Source organism: Saccopteryx leptura, chromosome 6, assembly GCF_036850995.1.
Source record: "Saccopteryx leptura isolate mSacLep1 chromosome 6, mSacLep1_pri_phased_curated, whole genome shotgun sequence".
Lineage (NCBI taxonomy): Eukaryota > Metazoa > Chordata > Mammalia > Chiroptera > Emballonuridae > Saccopteryx > Saccopteryx leptura.
The window spans coordinates 90,211,250-90,230,845 of record NC_089508.1 but is presented as its reverse complement, the minus strand read 5'-3'; the positions used below and the strand labels follow the sequence as shown (position 1 = coordinate 90,230,845).

The following is a 19,596-nucleotide window of genomic DNA, read 5'->3' as shown; positions in this document are numbered from 1 at the left end:
CACCACCGCCCGGTCAGGCGATGACCATTTTTTGTGTATGTGCATGCGTGGTGGTGCGAATAGAGGGAACTAGAGAGACTACCAAGGAATCAGTCTCCTTGGTGTCATAAACCTCTTACAGGGAGAGCTGGACAAGTGTGTTAACCAAGGAGACTGGAGAGACTACCAAGAAGAGCTACTGAGGAAGGAAGTGAATATACGGGCCTGGAGTTCAGAGTAGATGTCTTGTCTAGAGATATGAAAGTAAAGAAAGACAAGGACTCTAGGACCAATGTTCAGTGAACTTCAACAATTAAAGGCTGGTAGAGGAGAAGACTAGCAAAGAAGTGACCACAGAGGTTGAAGGAAAACCAGAAAAATGTGATGTCCTGGAAGCTGTCAGAAAAATAGCGTTTGAGGGTGTGGCTGGTTTTACTGAAGTTTTGAGTGGCCCTTCCTTGGATCCCTGAGAGTCTGAACTTGAAAGTCTCTCACCCCTCAAAGTTGTATACTAGTGATTTAGAACATCTCTAGCAGTTTTAGGCTGACCAAAGCCAGTTAGTTAAACATGATCTTCAGACTCTATAATATAAAGTATACTTATTCCCATATGCCTTAAATTATATCTTATATAGCAGAAGAGAGCTAGAGTGTACATTCAAGCTCATAGAAATTAGCCTGCTGAAATTAACAAATTATTTTGAATGCCATTGATCTGAGGGGTGATCCCCACTAAAGCTGATTAGGTAGACACAATGGCAAAACAAATTTTTCCCAGCTGTCTATCCAGCAACATTTGTTGAGTATCTCCTAGGACTGTAATGGGGAACCTTTTTATAAAAACCGCCCACTTTTGCAGTGCTGGTCAACCTGGTCCCTCCCACTCACTAGTGGACGGTCCAGCTTTCATGGTGGGCCAATTGCAGCGCCGTTTGGTTGCTCCGGTACTGCCCACCTTTTTATAAAAAGGTTCGCCATCATGGTCCTAGGACATAGAGCGGGGGTCCCCAAACTTTTTACACAGGGGGCCAGTTCACTGTCCTTCAGACCATTGGAGGGCCAGACTATAAAAAAAAACTATGAACAAATCCCTATGCACACTGCACATATCTTATTTTAAAGTAAAAAAACAAAACGGGAACAAATACAATATTTAAAATAAAGAACAAGTAAATTTAAATCAACAAACTGACCAGTATTTCAATGGGAACTATGCTCCTCTCACTGACCACCAATGAAAGAGGTGCCCCTTCCGGAAGTGCGGTGGGGGCCAGATAAATGGCCTCAGGGGGCCGCATGTGGCCCGCGGGCCGTAGTTTGGGGACCCCTGACATAGAGGGTTATATGCCAAATATTGTGCTGGGTGTTTCATTAATCCTTATTAGTTGTCTTTTTTTTTTTTCTTAAATATGGGTATTTTATTTATTTATTTATTTATTTATTTATTTATTTATTTATTTATTTTTTTACAGAGGCAGAGATAGACAGGGACAGACAGACAGGAATGGAGAGAGATGAGAAGCATCAATCATCAGTTTCTCGTTGCGCGTTGTGACTTCTTAGTTGTTCATTGATTGCTTTCTCACATGTGCCCTGACCGCAGGCCTTCAGCAGACAGAGTAACCCCCTGCTGGAGCCAGCGACCTTGGGTCTAAGCTGCTGAGCTCTTTGCTCAAGCCAGATGAGCCCGCGCTCAAGCTGGCGACCTCAGGGTCTCGAACCTGGGTCCTTCCGCATCCCAGTCCGACGCTCTATCCACTGCGCCACCACCTGGTCAGGCTATTTTTTACAGGGATAGAGAGAGTCAGAGAGAGGGACAGACAGACAGGAATGGAGAGAGATGAGAAGCATCAATCATCAGTTTTTCGTTGCGGTTCATTGATTGCTTTCTCATATGTGCCTCGACCACGGGGCTACAGCAGACCGAGTGACCCCTTGCTCAAGCCAGCGACCTTGAGTCCAAGTTGGTGACCTTTGCTCAAGCCAGATGACCCCGCACTCAAGCTGGCGACCTCAGGGTCTCGAACCTGAGTCCTCCGCATCCCAGTCCGACCGCTTGGTCAGGCCTTATTGGTTATCTTGTAACTTGATCCCATTGTAGAGAGGAATGAACTAGACTTAAAAGAGGTTGATTTACCTGATGGGACAAAGATTTGAACCCACATCCCTCTGACTTGAAAGCTCGTACCTCCACATACAACTATAATTAAATACAAAATAGAAGATTATTCTTAAATTATTCTTAAAAAGTACTTAAAAATGCTATGAAAGCTCATGTCTTACTGATTACTTTTGGTTTGACAATGAAAAGTAGGGTTCAAAAGATTTTCAATTATTAACTCCAGTGGACATTTTTGCTTTGTTCAGTATAACTGATCGCTCTTTCCCCTTGCAGTACTCTTCTGTTTTTGCTTCTGTGACACTGCCCTGTGTTTCTCTAGCTTTTCTTTCTCTACCTGCTTGGTCGGTGTAGCTTATTGTGCTTAAATCCTGATGTTCTCTTGCGTTCCTCCTTAGCTTTTCTCACTCTACACCAAAAATCTCAACAGTTGGATTTCCAGCTAGTAAGCCTTTGTTTAGCCTGTATAGTGTTTAAAACATTTTAAAAAAATTAGTTATCTTTTAAAATTTATTCACCATATATTTAAAACCTAGAAGATTTACATAAAACTCTATTTCTGGCTTTTGAAAGATCTGAAGTTCACTCTCAACCTTAGATATGCATTTCATGTGGCAACACTTAACTGCAGCTGAATAGCAGCCGCTGTCTTTGGAATGGATATGGGTTCTCCAGTTCTTCACAGAGCCCAGCATTCTCTGTTGTCTCCCCAGCAGTACTGGTGCAGTTTTTCATGTACATACGTGCTTTTCTCTTCACACTTCCTGTGAACTCTTCACTCTTGAAACTGCCAGTTAGAAGAACACTGTTAACTCTTAATCTATCAAAATCTTCATCAAGCCAAGTGTTAGATTTGTACATCAACCTCCTATTGAATATTACTTCTTAACATACTATAGGCAACTCAGACTCAACATGGTTGAACTCATCTCTGCCTCCAAACTCCAGGTTCTACTAGTTTTTATCCATAAGTATTACTCGACTCTGTCCCTTCCTTTCTGTCATTACTTTTTGAACCGCATTACAGTGATTTAGCTGCTAATTAGGTTAGGATTCTTATTTGCAAACAACAAAAATCATCTTTTGGCTAACTTAAACAGAAAGGGAATTTACTGGAAGGATATTGTATGGCTCACAAAATCAATGGGAGTGTTAGAGAACCTGGTTTAGAAAATGATCTAAATCCAAGGGAGGTTATAGATGTGGAGAACGTAGCCAAGGTCACGCCACTGAACAGTCCATTTAAGATGCTGCAGTAGTACTCTGGTGTCTGCCATTACTGAATGTCGTCTAACTGCTTGGTTCTGGGATTTTGCATTACCTCTTCAAAGTCAAAATTCCCCTAAGGAGCCCTGGCCGGTTGGCTCAGTGGTAGAGCGTCGGCCTGGCGTGCGGGAGTCCCGGATTCGATTCCAGGCCAGGGCACACAGGAGAAGCGCCCATCTGCTTCTCCACCCCTCCCCCTCTCCTTCCTCTCTGTCTCTCTCTTCCCCTCCCACAGCCAAGGCTCCATTGGAGCAGGGTTTGCCTGGGCACTGAGGATGGTTCTATGGCCTCTGCCTCAGGCGCTAGAATGGCTCTGGTTGCAGCAGAGTGACGCCCCAGATGGACAGAGCATCACCCTCTGGTGGGCATGCTAGGTGGATCCCGGTTGGGCACATGCGGGAGTCTGACTGCCTCCCCGGTTCCAGCTTCAGAAAAATACAAAATTCCCCTAAGGAGTGTCTAGTTAAACTAACTAGCCTTTTGTCTGCCAGGAAGAGAAGGTGGGACCTCCACCTCCAACCTGTCATCCCCCCTTGCTCCATAGTGGTTGGCAATATCCAGCATCCCATTGAAGGCTCTTACCCGAGCTATTCCCCCAATATAGAAAGGGGGCAGAAAGGGGGCAGAAAGAAAAATCAGCAAATATCCCCTATACCATAGCAGCCTCCTACTTGCTTCCATGTCCTCTGTCCCTTCATCTTCCAAATCTGTTCTCGAACAGGCAGCATTAGCTAACCAAAGTGCAGTCTGGCCATGTCATCCCGTTTCAGTGGGGCCTCATCCTCCTCAAAGGAAATGCCCTCTGCAGGGTCTGGCCCTTTACCAATCTTTTCAATCTCATCTCCCTCTAATTTCTTCTTTATGATTAACACTTTGGTGAGACCCAGCTACAGAAATATTTCTGCTACATGTCTCACGGTGTTTCTCATTGCTGTACTTTGTTTTATCTTTCCTCTTACTCTTCTTACTGCCTTAATACCCTTTCTTGTAGCCCACTTACCTTCCCGAGTTAACTCATCGTTCATTAAGAAACTGTTTCCTTGGTACCTTTTCTTACTAAGTTGTTACATCCTTTTCATCTGTGTTTCTGTTACTAGCCCCCTGCTTATTTCATTACATACATCACCTTGTATTGTAATTATTTGCATTTGTCACTGCTGTCATAATCTCTACTCTTCACCCTCTCTCCACATACATACTCAAATAGGCTCTGACAGATTGTGAGTTCTTTGAGGCTAGAGATTGTGTCTATCCATCTTGGGTTCTCAGATCCTAACACATTACTTGGTATATCATGTACTCAGTAAATGTTGAGATAATGAAGAGGTATTTGATATAGATCTTAAAGGATAAGATTTTGATAAGGCAAAGAAATGAAATAAGGATGGTTTATACTTTGAAGCCAATAACATTAACTAGGCTAAGGTGAGAAAAAAAATGACATAGTAAATTGTTATTTTTTGCTAGCATATAAGTGTATATGTGGAAGGATAGTGGAATCTAAGACTGGAAAGTGAGAATGTGGTCTTAAGATTTATGTGTTGCCTGACCAGGCGGTGGCGCAGTGGATAGAGCGTCGGACTGGGATGTGGAAGACCCAGGTTCGAGACCCCGAGGTCGCCAGCTTGAGTGTGGGCTCATCTGGTTTGAGCAAAAATTCACCAGCTTGGACCCAAGGTCGCTGGCTCAAGCAAGAGGTTACTCGGTCTGCTGAAGGCCCATGGTCAAGGCACATATGAGAAAGCAATCAATGAACAACTAAGGTGTTGCAATGCGCAACAAAAAACTAATGATTGATGCTTCTCATCTCTCCGTTCCTATCTGTCCCTGTCTATCCCTCACTCTGATTCTCTCTCTGTCTCTGTAAAAAAAATTTAAAAAAAAGAGTTATGTGTTAAGTAACAGGACTTTGAAAGTTTTTATTTAAAAAAAAATCTTATTTATTGATTTTTTCTTCTTTTAAGAGAGAGAAACAGAAACAAAAATTGGTTTCTGTGTGTGCCCTGACTAGGGATCAAACTGGCAACCTCTGCACATCAGAACAATGCTCTAACCAACTGAGCTTTCCAGCCAGGGCACCTTTGAAAGTTTTTAAGCTGGAGACTGATTTGTTTTAGGAAATGAGTCTATAGCAGAATGGACTGGTTATAAGGTACTTACACAAGAAACTACATAAAGAAGTGGTAGCAGAAATAGAAGAGTCAGATACATGAATTTTAACTTTGCCACTTAATTTCATAGTTGAATCACTCAACTCTCTAAGCCTCAGTTTTCTCATCTGTACAAGAAGAGGACAGACTTGATATGATTGCCAAAGTTTTGCCAGCTCCAAAATTTGTCTCTGATATACACATTGCAAGAGTCATTGGGACTTGGCAAATGATTAGATGGTGGATACAGGAGAAGGTTTCAAACACATTTGAGGTTGACCCTGAGTGAAGGGGAAAACAGAATTGTTCTTTACAGCAGTGGTAATTGGGTATTCCTAGGTAATGCTAGGGATGTTGAAAATAGGAGATCTACAGCCAAGTTGATCTGCTCCCTGGTTTGTGTCCCAGAGTGAAGAAAGTAGGATTTCAGTGTTAATGGTTACATTTCAGGGGAAACATGATCAGGAAGTCAGCAACTGTTTTAATAACAGTTTACTTTGGGAGGGGGGTTAAACTTTGGGGGGATTTAAGCTTGCATGCCATCATTCTTAAGTTGACTAGTCTTACTGGGAATTAGAGTGGTTTCAAGTGGCATTGCAAGGTAGACACTGGCCAGTCAGTGTGTCACAGAGGCTGAGTTTCAGGAGAAATGAGCTGGAGGCTGGAGACCAGGTTTTGAGATTAGGAGTTGGGCTTGTGTTTTGCAGGGGAGGGGGCTAGGAATTGTTCGAGGGCTCTTGGAAAGAGATGTACTGCTGCCCACTGCCTTCGGGTTTGGAGTGTCAAGAATGCAAACCAGCATTTACAGCTGTGGCAGAAAGAGTTCTTTATCTTTTAAGAGTAAAAGACCCCCATGTTCCAGCAGCTGGGCTGCCTCACTCCCATTATGGAGGGAAGATTTGCCCCTTTCTATGGGTAGGGGATAAGGTATAGTCACTACAGCAGAGGGGTTGACAGGGCTGCTAGATGGCAGGCAATAAGGGGGAGGCAGAGTTGGCCTAGTGTGGAACCCTCCTTCTGAGTTCATGCTCTTTGGTGTGCAGATACAGTAGGTTGTAAGGAATTTAATCTCTAGGACTTGTTTCCCGCAGCATAAGACCGTTCTTCTGGACAGGCCCCCGTTTTTATTTTTATTTTTTCAAGCAAGCTCCAGGCTTGCCTTGGCCCTGGAAACCGGATAGGCCTCTCCGTGCGCTCTCAACCTAACCCGCGGTGGCGGGGGAGGGGGAAAGATCTCCCAAGTCCCACCCATTGCGCTGTTTTCCGTGTTTGCCTCTGTGATGAGTGGCAGGTGAGATTAGCCAATGAGGACACGGGGCGGGCTCGAGCATCAAGTTCGGTAGCGCAGTAGGAGGGGGAACTGGTGCTGGAGAGACAGCGAGAGGGGCGAACCGGCCTCCCACGCCGCTGCAGGTAAAGGTACCTCTGTTCCCCCACTGGGGTGAGGCACAGCGCCTTTCTCCTTCAGGGCTTGTCGGGCCTTCCACTCTGTAGCTTCCGCCCTAACATTGCTTCCACCCGGGCATCCACCCCCCCCCCCATCTTCTCGTCTTGGCCATCCCCACTCTGGAGGGCACCCCGCTAGCTCCCTCCCTCAAGTGCATGTATCCTGTATACATTTTGGGGGCGCCAGTTGCCGGAAATCCCCTGCCTTTGCTGTCTGGGCCTTACTGGCACGAACCCCGGCAGTATGAGCAGGTAATGTACCCGAGTCCCCGCCACCCCCACCCCCAGTCGCGTTTCCCTGTTCATAAAACCCTGACTTCCTTACCTTGCCCCTTCCCTTCTTTCATAGGAGTACATAATTTCTGTAGTTTTTCCTTTATCTCTTGAATATACGTACATGCTTTTAGCTTTCATAGTTGCCTATTTTGCTTTCTCTGTTTATTCAGAAGGGGTCACTTTTTACCAGCCATGTTTGCCCCCAAATGTCCATACTCCAGATTGAAGTGTGAGTGTTTTTTCCATAAGTAATTGGGAAAACAAAAACCGAGTAGCTACGTTTAAAACTGAGAATGGCGAAGATAGAGGAAATGGCCTAGGATCTGTCTTCTTGAGGAAATCTCCTGAGTGGCTCCAAGTTAAAAGCTTCATATCTTATGGTTTGTGTCCTTCCATCTGATCCCTTGCTGACCCAAAATTGTGATTACATTCACCTCAGATGTTTGTTTCCCATTTCTTTATAAGATTTGAGACACTTTATATCTCACAAATGTCTCCCTGGAAGTTTTAAAATCTTTTTTAAAATTATGTTGATTTTCATTCTAGACCTTTTGATTATTTTATTTTCAAGCAATTTCTCATTTAAATTAAGCTGCTTCTGAGCATCTTGTGTTTCAGTAGCATATGTTTATTTCTGTCTGCAGCTGATCCTTATGAAAGGATACAGTTTCCAATAACAAGGTTTATACTTTAAAATAAAATAGTTTGTTACTTTCTGAATCTTTGAGCAGTTAAGGTTAAATGGGCATGGATGGTACTTTGTAAAGGTACATATTACTCAAAAGGGTCAGCATTTGTCAATATGGCATGCACTTATTCTCTTCCAAGCGGATGTACACTACAGAATAATCTAAGTGGAGAATGGGTGTCTGTAGTTCAGTTTATAGAAATTTATCCATTAGACAATTGGACTACTCTGTGTTGCAGTGTTTCTCACCCATTATAAACGATAACTATGATAAAGTCCCTTTTTAGAGACCATAAGAAATCCTTTCCCACTGCAGAGGGGTTGATAACCCCTATAGCCAGGCATGTTTCTTCTCTGCTCCCTGCCTCCCACCCACCTTGTCTTTTACAGAGCTTGACTAGCCAAGAAGATTTTGTCCAGTTTTACTAATTATAGATAACCTAAACAATGGGGTGTGTTTTCCCTTTCCATTTGATAAATATAAAATTACTACACTGAATATACATTTTCAAGCTACCATATTTTCCAACCTTTCATTCCCTAGATGAGAATCATTGCTGTGTTGAAAAGTTTAGGGAGATTGAGATGGAAAAGTACAGAGCAGAATTAAAACAAAGTTCTTTATGATTGGACAGAAAAGTTCTCGAAATGGGCAAGGGTAAGGAGACATGTAAAATAAGAAAAGGAGAATTGGAACTCTAGATTTAAAAACAAACAAGAAGAACTATATTAAAAGGTGATAAACTGCAGAACAACAGTTTAGACTTACATCAAAGGGAGAGGCTAGTTACACCTTTAAGAAGGAGGCAATATGAGGGGTTATTGTATAAAGTATTTCTTAGTGCTAACTGGCTTGTCATTTGGAGAATATAGATGATAATCTTGGATTTTAACCTCAACTGACTACTTTATTCCACTTTTCCCCAACTCATATACCCCTCAAGGTTTCTGTCATTAGTCTGGTCATAAGTTTGGAATTAGTGAAAGTGATTAATTGTATCCATTAAACTTTGTCTTTCCTTTTGAGCATACACATGTGTTTCTCTTTTGGGCAATGGTATGACTTCTTTAAGCATTTGCTTTACTTGGGGTATCCAGTTGCTTCATTTATATGAATGCTAACATCTATTTTTACTATCAAGGTTTAAACCATGGGATTGATGAGCTTGGTGTAGAATAGGCTAGATGTGGATATAGTCAGGATGACCCATTAGCAGGGATAGAAGGAAAGTTGAAGAAATTTGGAGGTGTGTTGGGAGAGGTTTAATCTTTTGAGAGGCAAGGACGATTTAAAGTTGGGAGTTAGAAAAGGAGCAGGAAACTAGGATTTAAAAATATGTACAAGGTCAGTAGAAAGGAGTTGGGATGGGACTGAGAAGCAGTGAAACTTGGTGGTGTGGCATTAAGTCAGTGATGAGGTTTTTTTAAATTATTGGGCCCAGATTGAACCAGAAGAAGCAGAAATTTGACCCCAACACTGTGAAGGGAGATAAATGATAAATGCATTGATCTTTAAAAACTTATATGTACTTGAGTTGTATGGGGTTAAGGAACTGTTTCAGAAACTGTTAGCCTTGTTTCGCCTATTAAAAAATGAGATCTTTCTCTGTCTGAGATCGGACTGTTGTTGAAGGAAGGAAGAGCTGTTGGATGAATAAATAGTAGGAATTCATGGAAAGGACAAAATACTCTGTGCGAGAAAAGGCAAGTTATACATTATTATTAGCATAAACTTCTAGTTAGTGGAAACTTTTGCTCTAGTTTTTCTATGACACCTAACTGTTAAATATTTAGTGTAACTTGTTTTAGGTAGCATAATTTCTCTGACAGTGAATAGGAAATGAAAGATAATAAGTAGCAAAGTAAGAGCATAACTAGTAAATAATTGATAGTGTTGAAAAGTTTATAAAATTGAGTAGGTTTTTATTAAACCAAGAAATGTTGATAACTTTTCTGATCATCATTTTGAGTAACATGGGGTTAGGAATTAGATAGGAGAGACTGGAATGAGCTGGTGGAATGGTTTAGCCGGAGTGGGAAGTGATAGGGATTCTGGGTGAGATGTGAGGGGTCTATAATTACTGAAGTAAGAAAGATCTTGTTTAACATTGGTGGAGATGCCAGGTATTTTTTATAATTTTGACTGATGTGTCAGCTACTGATAAGTCTGTTCCTTTTTTTTTCTTTTTAATTAAGTGAAAGGTGGGGAGGCAGAGAGAGATACTCTCGCATGCACCCCAACCAAATCCACCTGGCAAGCTCCCTACTAGGTGATGCTCTGCCCATCTGGGGCCACTGCTCCGTTGCTCAGCAACTGAGCTATTTTAGCACTTGAGGCAAGACCATGGAGTCATCCTCAGTGCCCAGGGCCAGCTTGCTCGAACCAATCAAGCCGTGGCTGCAGGAGGAGAAAAGAGAAAGAGAGAAGGGAGAGGGGGAGGGGTGGAGAAGCAGATGGTTGCTTCTCCTGTGTGCCCTGACCAGGAATTGAGCCCAGGTCTTCCATATGCCAGGTTGATGCTCTACCACTGAGCCAACTGGCCAGGGCCTGATAAGCCTGTTCTTTTAATCTATGTCTCAGTTTCCAGGATAGTTACCCATATTACTATATTGTTGTGTTTTTTTCTTTACAGGAACAGAGAGAGAGAGAGTCAGAGAGAGGGTTAGATAGGGACAGACAGACAGGAACGGAGAGAGATGAGAAGCATCAATCATCAGTTTTTCGTTGTGACACCTTAGTTGTTCATTGATTGTTTTCTCATATGTGCCTTGACCACGGGCCTTCAGCAGACCAAGTAACCCCTTGCTCGAGCCAGCGACCTTGGGTCCAAGCTGGTGAGCATTTCTTATTTTGCTCAAGCCAGATGAGCCTGCGCTCAAGCTAGCAACCTCAGGGTCTCGAACCTGGGTCCTCGGCATCCCAGTCCAAAGCTCCATCCACTGCGCCACTGCCTGGTCAGGCTACTATATTGTTATGTAAGGATACTAGAATGAGTTAAGGAAGAGAAAAGATTTGGGGATTGTGTGGAAAAGCCTTCTTCAGTTAAGTCTATACTGTGTGACTGACATTCTTCTCTGGTGTCTTCTGAAAGTTAGGAGAAATGGTCTTATCAAGCAAGGCTTTCTTGGATTGTCAGATTGACATTATGTTACAAAGAACAGATACAACTTTTAAAATAATTATTGATGATATTATTCTTTATAGTTTTTTCCTTTTTCTATCATTTTCATGAACTTGAAGCCCCAGATTTAGCAAAATACTTTCTGTTATTTGTAGAACAGTTTTTTAAGGTGGAAAGCTTTCTACATTTTTATCTTAGAATCAGGGAATACCCTTTAGTATCTGTAAGGCCTGAATGGTTCATTCCAGATGGTGCAAGAAAATATATTAATTCATTAAATACTTTTTGAGTAACTACTGTATATGTTATATCCTGTTGGTTATTTAGGGATCTGTGGATAAATAAGGTGTGGTTCCCCCCATCAGCAGGAACTTTTTTGTCTTTTTGGGAAGGAGGAGCTGGGCCATCATGTAGGATTGTGCAAGGTGTGCACTGGACATGTTCATTACTGTCATCAATAATATGACCATTTTCCAGCAGATGGCAGACAGGCATCTTGAAGAGCAGGCAGTGTTTTGTAATTTGTGTGAAGGAACCTTTGGGGCCTTCAGAGGACATGGACAAGAAATTCATCATGTTAGTATAACATTAAATACGGCTGCTTTTCAGTAAGATGCAAATAACACTGTGGTATTTAAAGGTAAAGGGATCAAGTCAGCACAAATTGGTCTATTGTTAAAGGGGTTCATTCACCTTATGGTGTAGAAGACTTGAGGATGTTACAGACGGAAGCTACAGTATAATAGGCGAAGACATGCAGATAAGAATTTCATTAAGGGAACTGTAGTCTAGTTGGACTGGAATATAGGATGTATATATAAGAAGTGATGAGAACGTTGGGAATATAAACTTAGGAACTAAAATATACAATTTTTTGAATCCTTTGCAAAGGAAGTTTTTTTTATCTCATGCGAAAGTGGGGAGGGGATTCAGAACAAAATATACTCTGTATAGATTACTTCATATGTTAACCAGAATAAAGTTTACAAAACTGAGTAAAATTACATTATAAGCTTAGCAAGACTGTACTATGAGCTTGGTTAAAGGTATTATTTTTGCCAGTAGGAAGTAGTATCTAAAATACAAGGGAAATTTATCATGTAAAGTATATCCAGAAACCATCTATAGTCACTGAAATGCTGCTAGTATATTGTTAAGTTCTGTCAAATTTAAACCTAAATAGAAGGTGGATGGCTTGAATTTGCTTATCTTGACCTAAGAATGATAACTGTAAAAAGAAGCAAAGACAGCAGAATGTTCTTGACAGAATGTATAGGTGTAAGAACCTCAAAAGAGGGTTGATTTATTTTATTACTTTTTTTTTTTTTTAGTTTCAGGGTTTTTTTGTTGTTTTGTTTTTTAGGGAGAGAGAAAGGCAAGAAGGGAGAGAGATGAGAACCATCAACTTGTTGTGGCACTTTAAATTTATGTGTGTGCTCGCGCGTGTGAGTGTGTGTGTGTGTGTGTGTGTGTGTGTCAGAGAGAAGGGGACAGGTAGGGACAGACAGGAAGGAAGAGAGATGAGAAGCATCAATTCCTTGTTGGCGGCACATTAGTTGTTCATTGATTGCTTTCTAATATGTGCCTTGACCAGGGGACTACAGAAGAGCAAGTGACCCCTTGCTCAAGCCAGCCACTTTGGGTTCAAGCTGGTGAGCTGTGCTCAAACCAGATGAACCTGCACTCAAGCTGGTGACCTCGAGGTTTCAGACCTAGGTCCTCTGCATCCCAGTCAGACGCTCTATCCACTATGCCACCACCTGCCTGGTCAGGCTGTTGTGGCACTTTAGTTGTTCATTGATTGCTTTCTCATACGTGCTTGGGGGGGGGGGGCGGCTACAGCTAAGCCAGTCACCCCTTGCTCAAACCAGCGACCTTGGGCTACAAACCAGCGACCACAGGGTCATGTCTGTGATCATGTCAAGCTAACAACTCTGTGCTCAAGCTGGATGAGCCCATGCTGAAGCTGGCGACCTTGGGGTTTCGAACCTGGGTCCTCAGCATCCCAGGCCAACTATTCACTGCGCCACTGCCTGATCAGGCTTTAGTTTCAGTTTTGAAGCAGAAATGTGTGGGGGTTTCTTTGTATCTGTCCTCAGGTCACCTTATCTCCTCTTCTCTTATTATTGTGATGTGATTTGATATTAAGGGTGGTACCTAAGAAGAACTTCTTCCTGAGGTTGCCTGTTTTGCTTATTTTTCATTTGTCTTCCCACAACAGGAATTCTACCATCTTCCTTTGAAGACCTAGCCATCTTGCTCCATGAAGGTCAGGACAATCTGACATGCACTTGTTTCTTGCCTCTTTACCCGAAGAGTAGTCTTCTTCCATTGTGTACAATTTTTCTTAATAGGGGAGGGGAGGGGAGAGCCAGTACCCCCCCTCCCCTTCCCTCCCTAGACCTTGGGGAAGTACCCTTCATTGCTTTCCCAAGATGGCAGACCCTATCATGGATCTGTTTGATGACCCAAATTTATTTGGCCTGGACTCTCTGACTGATGACAGCTTCAACCAGGTCACCCAAGACCCCATTGAGGAAGCCCTTGGACTGCCAAGCTCTCTGGACTCCTTGGATCAAATGAACCAGGATGGTGGAGGTGGTGATGTTGGGAATCCTTCAGCAAGTGACTTGGTCCCCCCACCAGAGGAAACAGCCCCCACAGAACTTCCCAAAGAATCAACAGCTTCAGCTCCAGAATCTTTAACCTTGCATGATTATACCACTCAGCCCATCAGCCAGGAGCAGCCAGCCCAACCTGTCTTACAGACACCAACGCCAACATCAGGACTTTTGCAGGTCTCCAAGAACCAGGAGATCCTGAGCCAAGGGAATCCTTTCATGGGTGTCTCTGCCACAGCTGTGTCCTCCAGTAGTGCTGGAGGACAACCACCTCAGTCAGCCCCTAAGATTGTTATCCTTAAAGCCCCACCAAGCTCCTCAGTCACTGGTGCCCATGTGGCACAAATTCAGGCCCAAGGTATCACCAGCACAGCTCAGCCCTTGGTGGCTGGCACAGCCAATGGTGGAAAAGTCACTTTTACCAAAGTGCTGACCGGCACTCCCCTTCGACCAGGTGTTTCCATTGTCTCTGGTAATACAGTGTTGGCCGCCAAGGTCCCTGGGAACCAGGCTACTGTTCAGCGCATTGTCCAGCCCAGCCGACCAGTAAAGCAGCTGGTACTACAGCCAGTTAAGGGTTCAGCTCCTGCTGGAAACCCTGGGGCCACAGGGCCCCCCCTGAAGCCTGCAGTTACTCTGACCTCTACACCTACTCAGGTGACTTGAGTGAAAGGGGGAGGTGAATTTTGGTTTAGTACAGGGCCCAGCAACTGTGTGAGACAGCACACGGGAGCTAGCTCTAGGGATATCCTTTTTAAATTCCATCTTTGCTTTTTATCAGTTAGTGTTGACAACCACATACTTACTCCTACCTGGTGGAAGCAGTTAGTTTAACATGTTTTTGAGCTCTTAGAACACGTTTACCTAGCTGATGCTGAACAAAACAGCCACAGTTCCTCTACTTACAGAGCTCACAGTCTGCCAGGCAGGACAGACAGCTAGTCAAGAATTCGCAGTAATGTATGATACAGAGTTTTATGAGATATATCGGATGCTATGGGAACAGAGAATCAGTTTTGGGGGAAAAAATTATATTCATAAGGCTTATAGAAGCTATGTGTATTTTCCCCTGTTCTTCTTATTAAGATTGTACTCTTGCTTTGCCCAGTGAAAATACTAGTTTCTAGTCTAAGAAAATAGAGGCGCTCACCTCCAAATAAAGGGCCAAAGAGGTTTTTTTTGAGAGGGGGTCTGCATTATTAAGATAAGTAGGACCAATAGAAAGAAACCATAATGAGGTAGATTTTAGTTCAATATAAAGACTTTTATTCTAATAGAGTTCCATAAAATGGAATGGAATGACTGCCTTAGAAGATAGCCTCCCATCAGGAGTTTTTCAAAAATAGGCTTGTTACCTACTGGGCAGAGTTGTTTCAGAAAAGATTCTATCAAGACAGGAGGATGAACAAAATGAATTGTACTGTCTTCTCAGTTTTTATGTTCCTAGGATAAGGAAAACTGGTGTGCATATTGAAGGGTGTACTATTCTTTAATATATCTTTTGCAATTTCCTTTCTTCACTCTAGGGTGAATCAAAACGCATCACCCTGGTCCTCCAGCAGCCACAGTCTGGAGGTCCCCAAGGACATCGGCATGTCGTGCTAGGGAGTCTACCAGGGAAGATAGTGTTACAGGGCAACCAACTAGCAGCCCTGACTCAAGCCAAGAATGCCCAGGGGCAACCTGCCAAAGTAGTAACTATCCAGCTGCAGGTGCAGCAGCCACAGCAGAAAATCCAGATTGTACCACAGCCTCCAGCATCACAGCCACAGCCCCAGCAGCCACCCTCCACCCAGCCAGTGACACTGTCCTCTGTGCAGCAGGCTCAGATAATGGGACCAGGACAGAGCCCAGGACAAAGACTTTCAGTACCACTCAAGGTGGTACTGCAGCCACAGGTGAGACTTAACAGGAAGGAAAATTGACCTTAGTCTTTTGCTAGTACCCTTAGCAACCACTCATTGTTGAATGTGAGGCTAGTCTAGATTTATACCCCTGAACTGAGATGTAGAGTTTATGTTTTTCATCCATGGAAACTTTGTTTTAATAATATCATGAAAACTTTTTTTTTCCTGAAGTGAAAAGCAGGGAGGCAGAGAGAGACTCCCACATGTGCCCCACCAGGATCCACCCAGCATGCCCACCAGGGGGCGATGCTCTCCCATCTGGGCCGTTTCTCCATTTCAACCAGAGCCATTCTAGCACCTGAGGCAGAGGCCAAGGAGCCATCCTCAGCACCCCGACCAACTTTGCTCCAGTGGAGCCTTAGCTGCAGGAGAGGAAAAGAGAGATAGAAAGGAGGGGCGGAAGGGTGGAGAAGCAGATGGGCGCTTCTCCTGTGTGCCCTGGCCGGGAATCAAACCCAGGATATCCACATGCCAGGCCGAAGCTCTACCACTGAGCCAGCCAGCCAAGGCTCATGAAATGAAAACATTTGAGGGTTATAGTTGGGTTCGGGATAACAAGTGATTTACCTGATATTTGTCTTTGAGCTGTTTGATTTACAATCTTTTCCTAATCTTGTGAAATAATTGGTTCCAAATTGCCTTTTTTTTATTTTTTTAAGTGAGAGGAGGGGACATAGACACCCGCATGCGCCCTGACTGGGATCCGTCCAGCAATCCCCGTCTGGGGCCGATTCTCAAATCAACTGAGCTGTCCTCAGCGCCCAGGGCCAATGCTCAAACCAGTTGAGCCACTGGCTGTGAGAGGGGGAAAGGAAGAGAAGCAGATGGTCACTTCTCATGGGTGCCCTGACCAGGGATCGAACCTGGGATGTCTGCATGCTGGGCTGATGCTCTATATACTTAGCCTACTGTCCAGAGCCTCTAAATACCCTTATTTGAAAAATAAAGAAGTAGTCTTGAGGTTAACTGATTGTCACTCCTCCTATCTCCCAGGGAGATAAAGGTAGCTAATAGTAGAATTTGAGTTTGTTTTACTTCCAGAGACCAGTATTGGCTATGTTTGATTTTTTCTAGAATAATGGTAATGGATATTGATATTAGAAGAATGGCTAAAGCAGGGGTCCCCAAACTTTTTACACAGGGGGCCAGTTCACTGTCCCTCAGACCGTTGGGGGGCCGCCACATACAGTGCTCCTCTCACTGACCACCAGTGAAAGAGGTGCCCCTTTCCGGAAGTGCAGCGGGAGCTGTATAAATGGTTTCAGGTGGCCACATGTGGCCCGTGGGCCGTAGTTTGGGGATGCCTGGGCTAAAGGGTATTGAAGTTTCATTTGGCACAATTATTGCCCTTTTTTTACCCCCCTCCCACCAAAAATACTTTTTTTTTAAAAATGTCCAGATTTAGTGAGATTTGGGTCTGAGCCTTATTCTTGAGGAATTAGAGAATTAAGTTTCGAGCCTACCTGCTTCAGAGCTGGGTTTTATTTAGGCCATTTTAGCTCCAAGCATGTTGACATTTTAGTGTTTTCATTTCTGTAGGCTGGCTCTTCCCAAGGGGCTTCTTCTGGACTTTCAGTAGTTAAAGTCCTAAGTGCTAGTGAAGTGGCAGCTCTGTCCTCACCAGCAAGTTCTACTCCTCACTCCGGGGGCAAGACAGGAATGGAGGAAAACCGCAGGTTGGAGCACCAGAAGAAACAAGAGAAAGCAAATCGGATTGTAGCAGAGGCCATTGCTAGGGCCCGTGCTCGGGGTGAGCAGAACATACCCCGAGTCCTGAATGAGGACGAGCTGCCCAGTGTTCGGCCTGAGGAGGAAGGTGAAAAGAAACGCAGGAAAAAGAGCAATGGGGAGAGACTCAAGGAAGAAAAGCCAAAGAAGAGCAAAACATCTGGTACTTCCAAAACCAAGGGCAAGAGTAAGCTGAAGTGAGTACTACCCTTCGCTATTCTGGGACATTGGAGGGCAGTGCACTCATTTTTAAATTGCTGTTGAGAAGAAATACTTGTGATTAGCAGCAACATAGTTCAAAATGATCTCTGTCAGAGAAAATAATAAGGCCTTTATTTTCTCTCTCAATGCTTATATAATTTGTTAAACAGAGATTTGCATATTTGTACATTTTGAAAGAGAATCACTAAGGCACAGGAAAAGATCACTGTGCTGGGGGCTACATTTAAAAGCCATGACTGTGTTTTTATATATTCTTAATGATTTGGTATCTCTGTAGTGTGAAGAATTTCTCACTATCTCCCTACCACTCACTAGTAAAAGAGTAGCTGGACACAGCTGCCCTGTCCTTGCATCATGTGAACTAGAGAAGATCGCAGCAACCCCTGTCAGTGTTAGGCAGTGGACAGAACCATGGCTTGCCATGTAATTCTTGTCACAATTGAGTGTTCTTTTTCCCTTTTATTTCTTACAACTTCACACTTTTCTCCCTAGTTTGGTTCCCAAGGATTTTTCAGTGGTATAATTATAATAATGCTTTATATATGTATAGGATTTTTTAGCTTTTATAGAGCAAATTTCATTATCTATTACTTGATCCTCAACAGTTTTCAAGCCAGTCATCAATGTTTACAAAAAAGGAGATTAATGCCCAGCTAGTAACAGAACTGGGGTTAAAATAAGGCCCTGTAATTTTTAGTCTAGTATTCATTCTACTCTCTTAGGCTACCTACTTTAAGGTATTTATGAATACAGTGATAGTAACTGTTTGACAAATTTGATATAAAAGTCTGCCAGTGGTTTAGAAACCCCAATATCTGTTTTTCAAACACCCTACTCAATCGCTGCATGTCTCCTGGAATGAAGATCTAGATCAGGCGTCCCCAAACTATAGCTGGCAGGCCGCATGCGGCCCCCTGAGGCCATTTATCCGGCCCCCGCCGCACTTCCGGAAGGGGCACCTCTTTCATTGGTGGTCAGTGAGAGGAGCACTGTATGTGGTGGCCCTCCAACTGTCTGAGGAACAGTGAACTGGCCCCCTGTGTAAAAAAGTTTGGGGATCCCTGAAGATATTTCTGTCTGTCTGGAAGCTTCATTTGTAATGGTTTAATTATATTTATTTCTCCCAAATTTTCCTTGCCCTCATTGAAAATGATTTTGTTTTTTCCATTTTAGCACCATTACTCCTGTGGTGGGTAAGAAGAGAAAGCGTAATACCTCATCTGATAATTCAGATGTGGAAGTCATGCCTGCACAATCACCTCGGGAAGACGAAGAAAGCAGCATTCAGGTAAAAGAATCCCTAAAGAACTCAGTTAAAGAAATCATACTTAATTCTGAGAGACAAACCAGGAGTAGTAGATATAGTTTTTCTAATTCAGAGGAGGTGGGTTGGGCTGATTTAGCTCAGCAGTTCCTTCAAGTCAAGTTCACTTGTTAATCCAGAGGTAGGCCTGAAAGGTAAAGGAGGTGAGACCTGGTCAGGATCATGTCTTTTACATTTTTGGCTTTTTAGGCAAAAAGCTTATTACTACAAAATGAGCAATACTCGTTTTCCTAAGTTCTAGTGTTTCAAATACTGAACCAAAATGAAACCGTGCTGAATATGATTGTTGTCATGGTTATGTCAGTACTTTGGTTTCTTTTGGAACTATCCAGTCATCCCTTTTGCCTCACCTTTTCTATAGTTCAGGATTCTGATGCTGGGATCCTTAAGCACAGTGGTTTTTTCCTACCTTTTGAAGATGAGGGGCATTGGAAGAGAGTAAAAGAAGCCAGACCAGAAGAACTTATAGTTCTCTGTCTCTGTTGCCTTATGATACCATCTTTGGCTCCAGTTTCCAACCTAGATAGGACCTGGTATTAAGATTCAGGAGACTCATGATACGTCTAAGTAACTCCGTGGGCCTGGCCCATTTACTTTACTTAGCTGTCTCTGAATTTCTCTTATAAATGGAGATTTGGACTAAACAAACCTTAAGTGCTTCTCTATTATTATTATTATTATTATTATTATTATTATTATTACTGGCCAGAGAGAGACAGACAGACAGGAAGGGAGAGCAATGAGAAGT

At 43.2% G+C, this 19,596-nt stretch overlaps 1 protein-coding gene across 6 annotated transcripts in view; it reads left to right on the top strand.

Moving 5' to 3' along the window:
• The window catches only part of CHD8 (chromodomain helicase DNA binding protein 8), a 71,405-nt gene that overhangs the window by 11,192 nt on the left and 40,617 nt on the right, over positions 1-19,596 (top strand). For 3 of the 6 annotated variants that reach the window (XM_066342038.1, XM_066342039.1, XM_066342036.1), the window contains exons 2-5: positions 13,268-14,324; positions 15,194-15,565; positions 17,114-17,499; positions 18,698-18,812. In XM_066342038.1, the coding sequence (XP_066198135.1) occupies positions 13,482-14,324; positions 15,194-15,565; positions 17,114-17,499; positions 18,698-18,812 (1,716 nt within the window). In that variant the 5' untranslated portion in view covers positions 13,268-13,481. Of the gene's footprint in view, positions 1-6,871; positions 6,928-13,267; positions 14,325-15,193; positions 15,566-17,113; positions 17,500-18,697; positions 18,813-19,596 lie in introns of those variants that run through there. The other 3 variants (XM_066342041.1, XM_066342037.1, XM_066342040.1) reach the window with 3 other exon arrangements.